Source organism: Rutidosis leptorrhynchoides, chromosome 3 (genome assembly GCF_046630445.1).
Source record: "Rutidosis leptorrhynchoides isolate AG116_Rl617_1_P2 chromosome 3, CSIRO_AGI_Rlap_v1, whole genome shotgun sequence".
NCBI lineage: Eukaryota > Viridiplantae > Streptophyta > Magnoliopsida > Asterales > Asteraceae > Rutidosis > Rutidosis leptorrhynchoides.
Genome location: NC_092335.1, coordinates 179,752,325 through 179,762,131, shown reverse-complemented (window position 1 = coordinate 179,762,131; position 9,807 = coordinate 179,752,325). Strand labels below are relative to the sequence as shown.

Sequence of the window (9,807 nt, the reverse complement as noted above, 5' to 3'; positions counted from 1 at the left end):
GATAGAAAAATTGATATGGTTACTTTGTGAAGGATGTTATCCCACATAGGTGGGAGGAGAAAGTTGGAGGTAGGTGACTTGGTTATAAAAGGAGGGCTAAGTCTTCATTCCAATTTGCACCAATCAATACACTTTAAGTATTTGATTATTTCTTTCTTTCTTACCCTTGTTTGGGAGTTGTTTTAGTTAAATATTTTGGAGAGTGTAGTTGGCTTAAGAGAGTCGTCTATGTCATTGTAACAATTTGTGATATAGTGCATTTCTCTCTTTGGAGGCCCGTGGTTTTTCTCCTGTTTTGAAGTTTTCACGTTAAATTCTTGTGTTGTGGATTGTTCTTATTTCTTTACTATTATCATTGGGCTGGGTGTTGGGAATTAGTGAGACCGTAATTTCCCAACATATATATTATCCCAAACTACCAACGAACGTTTGGTTCAACGGTATTAAACCTCAGTGTGGAAAAGTCCGCGATTAGTTGCCAAGCATCCCGGGTTCAATTGCTGGGGGCGGAAGGTTTTCTCTCCAATTTCCTGCGATTAGTTGCCAAGCAACCCGGGTAGGAGTTTTCTTCTAGCGTATGTGGGTGCAAATGATGAGGGTCGTTGAAATAATTGATCCGCTGATGCAAATTCGCCGTTCAAAAAAAAAAAAATTTATCCCAAACTTAGTCTTTTTTTGTTAATTGGCAGATATGCATTGAGTTTTGCTTCAGAATACTTGAAGACACTACATGTTAATAGGACGTCCGAATCAATAAAAACCATTCATATTATATCTAGTGCAATCAAGGCTACTTCAACATGGCATAGTATGCGTACCCTCCAGGTTGAAAATGCAGGAAGTTCATTATTTATAGCTTTTATTTACTGCGTTTTAGAAACTTTAAATTTTCTAATTTCAAGTTATCAAAAAACATAACTATTTTTGTATGTTACTTTTTTGGTTAGGAGCGTCAAGAAGCTTGTGGCTGGCATGGTGTGAAGACTGAAAATCATGTTGGTCAATTAAAAAGTGAGTATGATGTGCTATTGACCTTGGAGGGTGATAATAATGTTCTGATGAAACAGGTAATAACAATTTATTTTGTTACTGTATTAATTAATCACAATTTACCTTTATTTCAAGAATTGATAATCATGATATGCATACGCGCGTTCAGGTTAGCAAGTCGCTTGTTATGGAATTTTTGGCAGCCAAAAAAAGGAACAAACCAATCAACGGTTTGGGACTAGAACACTTGAACAAACCTGCTCCTCGTATCCCTTCTAACCTTACAAGCTCTACACTCAGGAACATTGATTTCCAGGTGATAAAACAAAAGATTTTCATATATTTATCGACAACTAAAAATGTAATTTAGAACAGTTGAAAAGTGTTTGAAACTGTTTTTGTTGCAGACCGATATCTTCTGCCTACGTGAGAGAGATTTACTACAGCGTTTTGTAATGGAAGTCTCGCATCGCCAAGCTCAAGGAGAAAGCAAGGAACATATATTCTCAGTGGTAAAACATATATTTTATATACTTCAAAATGAGGTTAATGCCTCTATTTATAATGATAAAATATCAGTAAAAATAGGAAACTAGACAAGGCAAATGATCGCGAAGGTGGTTAATTTCCCTCTGGGTTACGGCGATATTGGTGTTCAGGGAAGGAAAAAAAAAAAAAAAAAAGACAAGTACAAGAACCCAAAATGCAATTGATCAATTAGGAACTCAATAATTAAACTTAGACTAATACTGATCTTATCTATAATGCTTTCAGACATATCAAATTTCTGAGGATTTGGCAAGAGCCTTCACAGATCGATTCGTTCTGCAGACATTTCTAAACGTTGAAGCAACCGTTCCTGATGGCTCCTTAAAGGTAGGTAAACTTGTGCTTAAAATTGGAAGATTAAATAATATTTAATAGTTATGAATATTATTGCTCTGCCCGCAGAATGTATTAGGCCTAATCAGATCAATGTATACAACAATTATTATGGAAGAAGATGTATCGTTTCTTCGATACGGCTACTTATCGACAGACAATGCTGCAGTGGTTAGAAATGAGGTTCAGAAACTGTGTAGTGAATTAAGACCACATGCACTTGCTTTGGTGACTTCTTTTGGAATCCTTGATGCTCTCTTGGGACCTATTGCTTTCGACTAGCTAGATGCTAGCTAACACATGGTCTTCGGTTTGAAGGCGACAACAATTTGTTGTTCTTGTTTTTATTTTACTTTTATAAAATTTATTATATAGAAAAATCCCATAATGCATTGACTTAAAATGGCTCCTTGATCTCTTCTGTGATCATTAACAGAATGTATTGTGGTATTTGTGTTGTATGTTGGTTATCAGTAAACACTTTGATCTTGATAATTATGATTATGTACTTGTTACCTACCATTTTATTTTACATGCATGATATAATTTTGATCTTCTACTGGGTTGACCCTTCTTGCAGTGGCGGAAATAGCATGGGGCAAGGGGGCAGTCGATTTGCAATTTTTAGTGTAAAAATTTTGGGTTTTTCGACTTAGCCCCGGTGGAATTTTTTTTTTTTGCCCCAAAACCTCCGTATTTTGCCCCAAAACCTTCATATTTTGCCTAAAAACCTCCACATTTTGCTCAAAAATCACCATATTTTTTTCCCAAAACCTCCATATTTTACCAAAAAAAGTTGATACGCTTTAAAAAAAATTTCGCCCCGGGTGAAAAAAATTCCTATTTTCGCCACTGACTTCTTGGCCATTTTTATGAAAGCCTTATTTTTTTGGTCAACAAAAGGAGATAATAGTTTATCATTGATGGTTGCTGGTGCCAGGCACTTTTTGTCACCTAAACATTCTACTAACTAACCCTTTTTTGTATTTTTATACAAACCTTCCAAATCCCAACAACTTAACTCCTCTTAAATCGATCATTCATGAACTCAATCATCATCATCTTCAACAATGGATCGGGTCATTTTCCGGACTCAAATCCTAACCGGCCATCTCCAGAACCACAACAACCCTGACACTGGTCTCCTTTACACCACCCCATGTGTCAACTATACACCACCTGAGCTCTCTGAGTTATCGTCTGATTTCGATACTAAATCGCTTCGAAAACTCCTCGACGGTGAGAGCATGGATGAGATTGATTATATGTTCAATCTAATGATACAGAGTACTCTGTTTTGTCCTAGAAATAGAGGTGGCAAAGTGTTTATTTCGCCGGATTTTAATCAGTCTATGGAACAGCAGCGCAAAATGACGATGAAACGAGTCGATTATTTGAGAGAACAAGGAGTTTTTGATGGATGGCTTACTAGGAAAGGACCTGAAGCAGAGCTTTCGGGGTTTACTCGTGCTAACTCTTGTGGTGTTTTTGATCATTCACTTGGGATTAAACTTGGTGTTCATTTCTTTTTATGGTATGTATGATAATATCTGCTTTCAAGTTTATTTAAAGTTGGTGTTCATTACCTTTTGAAATTTTTGTTTTTTTTCATCCATTGTAATCTTCTAGCTCCATGGTTAAATGGTAAACGGATAAGGTTTTCCCTATCAGGCTACCTGATAAATAAGAGTAATTTTTTATTCAGATGTTTGCAGCCTATGATACCCATGACCGTTTCAGACCCTTTTCCGTTGCCATCCAAGATTTGCTTCCAATGAAGTTTGACATCAGACCTCTTGAAAGACACTCAGGCTACCACTAGACTATCTTGAGATGGTTTTTTAATCCTGCTAGTTTTTAATATATTTTTTCATTCAAAAAAATACGTCATGATTATGTTAATATTATAAATTCAGGGGTGGTGCCATCCAATTCATGGGCACAAAGCGCCATCACGATAAATGGTTGAGGCCAACGGAGACTTATGAAGTCAAAGGCTGCTTTGCAATGACCGAATTAGGACATGGAAGTAACGTATGTGAATGTGTTTCAACATGGCAAACTGCAAGAAAATACAATGTGCTATTTACCAATTTTTTTTTACTGGTGTGCTTACTATTGACTGATATATGCTACATCCTTTTCTTACCATAGTGATAAGTTGCATTTTTAGACTGAAAAATAGGAAGTACATTGCATTTTCTCGCGGTTTGACGATATTTAGTGTAGGGCATTTACTATTTTAACGTTACGGTGGCCTCATAGAAGTACTTTAATTTGATGAATCATGAGTTATTTTTTAGGTCCGAGGGATTGAAACTGTGACGAGATACGATGCAAAGAATCAGGAATTCATTATTGATACTCCTTGTGAATCTGCTCAGAAGTATTGGATTGGTGGTGTAGCTAATGTAAGAACTCACTTATTTCATCAAATTACTAAACATTTTTATTTTATGATTCCTTGTTGAAAGTTAATGCAATATTAATTTATGTTTCCAGGACGCTACACATACAGCAGTTTTCTCACAACTTGAAATCAATGGTGTGAATCAAGGAGTTCATGCTTTTATAGCACAGATTAGAGACACGGATGGAAATATATGTCCAAACGTTCGTATTGCAGATTGTGGCCATAAAATTGGTTTGAATGGTGTCGACAATGGTCGCATATGGTATTAATTAAAGTTCAAAGGGAACACTTAACATCTTTGTGAAATATTCATTGGTCACTAATTTATGAAATTTTCAGGTTTGATAATCTACGGATACCAAGAGAGAACATGTTAAATTCGGTTGCTGATGTTTCACCAGATGGACAATATTTGAGTGCGATTAAAGATCCACTTCAGGTATAAGGTTGATGAGTTACCTCGAGGCTGTAATGCTAAAGGCCCTTTGGTACTGTTATTTATTTATTAAATTATTATTATTATTATTATTTGTAGCCGGGTGGTATTTAGCGTTTGTATTTCTGTAATACTCACTTAAGCATATTTTGCACTTGGTTTCAGAGATTTGCAGCCTTTATGGCTCCCCTAACGTCTGGTCGTGTGACTATTGCAGCAAGTTCAATGAATACGACAAAGGTATTAGAGGCTATAACGAGAACTAACATACATTAAACTATTGGATATTATACTAAGAACTTTAAATGGGCATAAAATTCTGTCTAATACTGATCATTTTGGTCTGTTTATCAACTTCAGAAAGGTTTAGCAACTGCAGTAAGGTATTCTCTGTCAAGGCGAGCGTTTTCTGTTAAACCAAACGAACCTGAAGTTCTTCTGCTTGATTATCCGAGTCATCAAAGACGCCTGTTACCTCTTATAGCAAAGACGTAAGCACCTTAAAATAGATCTTAATATAAGAAGCTTATGTTACTTTATTATTGTTTGTATCTTTATTCGAATTTTCGTTTCTTTTTGTTTACTGCAGATATGCTTTGAGTTTTGCTTCTGAAAATTTGAAGATGATATATGTGAATCGGACACCTGAATCTATTAAAACGGTCCATGTTGTTTCTAGTGCACTCAAGGCTACTTTAACATGGCATAGCATGAGAACCCTTCAGGTTGTAAATGCAGAAAGATAAGTACTACTCCGTATTTATTTACCACAGTAAAAAAAGGTCTTAGATTGTTTCATATTAGTGATATATAAATATAATCATATCTTGGGGGTGGCCAGAAAAAAAGGGTCGGAAACGGTCACATGATACTTGGATAGGTAACATACATCTGAGTAAAAAATATTTTAACAGAAACTTTATCTGTTTACCTGATTACCAGACATAAATATTATCAATCTCATACATTGTTTTGGGTCAGGAATGTAGAGAAGCTTGCGGTGGGCAAGGTTTGAAGAGCGAAAATCATGTTGGTCAACTGAAAAGTGAGTACGATGTGCAACTTACCTTTGAGGGTGACAATAATGTTCTGATGCAACAGGTAATAATTTTAAACATTTTATTTAAAGTCACCATCAAGCATTGTTAGCATCATTTATATTCAATAATCATGACTTGTTTACGCGACGCCAGATTAGCAAGGCACTTTTGATGGAATATCTGGCCGCCAAAAAAAGGAACAAACCAATTAAAATATTTGGGCTAGAACACTTGAATAAGCCAGCTCCTATTATCCCTTCGCGTCTCACTAGCTCTACCCTCATAACCACTAAATTCCAGGTATTAAACCACACATTTTCGTATACTTATTGACAACAAAAAAAAGTAATTCATAACATTTGAAACGTAGTTTGAAACTACTGTTGTTGTTGCAGACAGACATCTTCTACCTACGTGAGAGAGATTTATTACTTCATTTTGTTACAGAAGTCTCACAACGCCAAGCTAATGGAGAAAGCAAAGAGCAAATATTCACTGAAGTAAAACAATTTCCCTAATTTTTTTCTTTTATATACGTACATGTATTATCAATTTTCTGTATATTTTTTATTTTTATTTTTATATACATTTAGACATATCAAATTGCCGAGGATTTGGGAAGAGCCTTCTCAGATCGATTAGTACTGCAAACATTTCTAAACATTGAAGCAACCGTTCCTGCAGGCTCTTTAAAGGTAAACTTGTGTTTAAAGATGAATGAATGAAATTTTGTGAGAACCTAATAATGAAATAAGTCAAATAACTGTTGTTTGCAGAATGTATTAAGTCTAATGAGATCAATGTACACCACAATTGTGATGGAAGAAGATGCCTCGTTTCTTCGATACGGCTACTTATCGATGGACAATGCTGCAGTTGTTAGGAAACAGGTTTTAAAATTGTGCAGTGAATTAAGGCCACATGCACTTTTTTTGGTGACTTCTTTTGGAATCCCTGATGCTCTTTTGGGACCTATTGCTTTTAACTGGCTCGATACAAATGCATGGTCTTCGGTTTAACTTTTAAGGACGAGAATACAAATGCATGATCCATTAGCAAGGACATGCAGATATTGAGGGGGAAGGAATTGCTGTCTAAAAACGTTTCATATTATGTAGTTCATCCGTCTCAATTTAAGTGTCCATTACGTTCTGGAATCCCTCAGCTTTACGGCTACTAGCTTCTAATGTTTTCGTACCAATTAAAAGAAAGAATTTGATACTTAAAAATTGATTGAGATTAGTCGGCTTGCAATGCTAAGATAAATATCTAATCTAATAATAGTTTAATAATAATATATATATAAAAAAAAAATAATAATTACAATTGTAAGCCTTGCCAAAAATAAAATTGGGCTTGGGGCCTGTGTGAATTGAACTTATGAGCTCATTAGAATAATAGCAAAACATCCATTATACATAGTGCTAATTGTTGGGTCATGACTCATGGGGGCCTATGAACCCTAACTTTGTTTACTGAATTGGCTCTTGAAACATTCAAAAGTTGGATCGGCCCTTGAAACATTCGAAAGTTGGATCGTTTTGCATTTTTTGTTGGGTAATTAGTCAAAATGCCCTATATATCAAAACATTTTAACAATATGCTCTTAAATTAACAATATTGCAGTAATGTCCTCCGACTACGCACCACGCAACACGCAACGTGCGTGCTGCACTGTGTGTGGTACCGAGCATTTAACCGGGACAAAAAGATTTTTGACGCACCACACACAAATCACCAAGCAACATGAACCGTGCATGTTGCCCGGTTAAAAAGGCGCACGATTCACATTTAAAACTCACATGCGAAAAACACAAAACACGTACCGTGATGGCGATTTGCAATTTTTTATTTGATTCATCATGTTTTGGCTTAATTCTTATACGATCCTGATTAGCCTTCAACCTACTACAGTGATTACAACTATTTCCTTATCATAGTAAAGGACATCAAGTTTTTGGTCGTTCAATAAGTCCAAAACGACATCCAAAAACAACCAAAAAAAGCCCCCAAACCTTGACAATTTTTCATTTCTAACCCCCTAAACAGGGGGCCAAAGGGTAAATGCATACTTTTAATATATATTCTTATATAAACTCCACCGAAATTTTTATCGGGACTTATCTTCCCAATCGCCATACGTTAGATTTTTTCGACATCACCGTTCAAGTCGAAATAATTTTACGAACACAACGCAACTAACTATACGTGAAACGGACGTAGTTTAAAAACGCTAAATACTTGGGGATACCTATTACCTTTCATACATATACATACACGCATAATAAACAACCCAAACTAACTATATCATATCGACGATTCCGTTTCATTTTTTTACGCAATCTTTCTGTCGTCAAAAACGCGCAGACCATTAAGTATTCTAGGTACTAACCACATGTATCTAAATAAACCCATAGTAACGCGTTTTTGATGCTATAAATATATAACACTACGTTAAATATGAATATTCAACCCGAAAACCCGCCGCATCGCGCGGGCCACTTTTTCTAGTTAACACCAATTACCGCACCGAAAACCCTTCGTTCACATTTTTTTGATGATAATCAGTCAAATCCGACATATAAAAGTTGTTGATCAAAAAATTAGACATTGCCACATCTTCCACAATGTCTAACAATCAGGTAAAATCAATATTCCGTTCGTGTGATTCATTAGTTCTTAAATACATTTCTTCGGACACATGATGTGAGTTTAAGTTTTTGGCTTTTTTTTGAATTAACTGTGTGCGCGTATGTCATACATACTAATTGTAGTTGTTGTTTTGACGTTGTTGATGTCGCTTAGACTTAATATAGATGTTATATAAAAAAACTCGTTTTTAGGTCGTTAATTACCATGCAAGTGCTTGAAACCCCGGGTATCACGCAAACACGCTAGTCACATGGTGTGTGGTGCATGGTGCGTGTTGTTAAATGTTTTTTTCTTCAATTGTTTGATGCTCGTTTTTGTTTGTTTTCATGATATACGATATATACCGGCTACTCATAACATGAAGAATAGTATGATAAAACTTAGAACTATAGCAACACAGTTGACATAAGCACAACAGACAATTTTTGGACGAACAATATTCGGCCATGGTTAGATGTACAGTTTACACATAACGACTCGGGCTTCGTAAACCTCCTGATGCTTCAGAAGAAGAAGCGTAGATAGACCTCTTAGATGAACGAGATGATCTTTGGTTTGCGTTGTCCCATTCGTGAACCGTGAGGTTCGAGCGATGAGTGTTTGTTTCATGAATGGTTTTAGATTTGGTCTAGATACCGACATGGCTCATTATGTTCCCGAGGATTTTAGGAAGATGATGCCCATTATTAGAGATCGGTGTTTCCCGGATCATCATGCCCCCTATTAGAGATTTTATTTTATCCCAGTTTGGATTTAGTGTTCGACATGGTTCGATCTCAGCTTGCTTATCTCCAACTAGAACTTCCATCCTAATCAACGAAAGTCCTACGTCTGGATTTTCTTATAATTGTGGTCTTCGTCAAGGGGATCTTGTATCTCTGCTTCTTTTCATCATTGTAATGGAGGGTTTACATTTAGCCATTAAAGATGAGGTTCACAATAATAATGATTCCAACGTCGTTCGCAAATAGGAAATGAGATATGTTGACAGAACCGATTGTAATGCCCTTCACCATACTGAATGGAATCAAATTGACATGAATAATATTCTTCGCCCCTTAGACATCTTTTATTTTGAATCAGGTTTAAAGATTAATTTATTGAAATCTAACTTGTATGGCATTGTAGTTCCACAAAGCATGGTGCAAACTATTGCTGTCCGCATAGGTTGTGAAGCAAGCGAACCTCCCTTTAAATTTTTTGGGTTCACCATTGGAGCAAGCATGCAACGTAAGATCTATTGAAGACTTGTGATTGAGAAATTCGAATCTAAATTCTCCTAATGGTCGGCTAAGCTTCTATCCATAGGCGATAGACTTATCATCTTTCACTTTTTAGAGCCCCTACTTTGGTTCTTAATCTCCTCGAAAGCTTTCAGGCTTGGTTTTTTTAAG

The 9,807-nt window shown here is 35.9% G+C and overlaps 2 protein-coding genes across 2 annotated transcripts; both read left to right on the top strand.

The window, feature by feature from the left end:
• Positions 1-787: 787 nt before the first annotated feature.
• Positions 788-2,314, top strand: LOC139897056 (acyl-coenzyme A oxidase 3, peroxisomal). The gene is given in 6 exon segments (XM_071879700.1): positions 788-1,067; positions 1,160-1,306; positions 1,398-1,502; positions 1,765-1,866; positions 1,942-2,163; positions 2,165-2,314. Coding segments are annotated over 6 exon segments (609 nt in total). The 5' UTR covers positions 788-1,058; the 3' UTR covers positions 2,189-2,314.
• Positions 2,315-2,930: 616 nt separating this feature from the next.
• LOC139897055 (acyl-coenzyme A oxidase 3, peroxisomal-like) lies at positions 2,931-6,898 on the top strand. Its single transcript, XM_071879699.1, has 13 exons — positions 2,931-3,406; positions 3,789-3,906; positions 4,176-4,283; positions 4,375-4,547; positions 4,625-4,724; positions 4,887-4,961; positions 5,082-5,212; positions 5,311-5,446; positions 5,703-5,822; positions 5,915-6,061; positions 6,157-6,261; positions 6,355-6,456; positions 6,538-6,898. Exons 1-13 carry the CDS (start codon positions 2,943-2,945, stop codon positions 6,778-6,780), a joined length of 2,022 nt encoding a protein of 673 aa, XP_071735800.1. The 5' UTR covers positions 2,931-2,942; the 3' UTR covers positions 6,781-6,898.
• Positions 6,899-9,807: the final 2,909 nt, after the last annotated feature.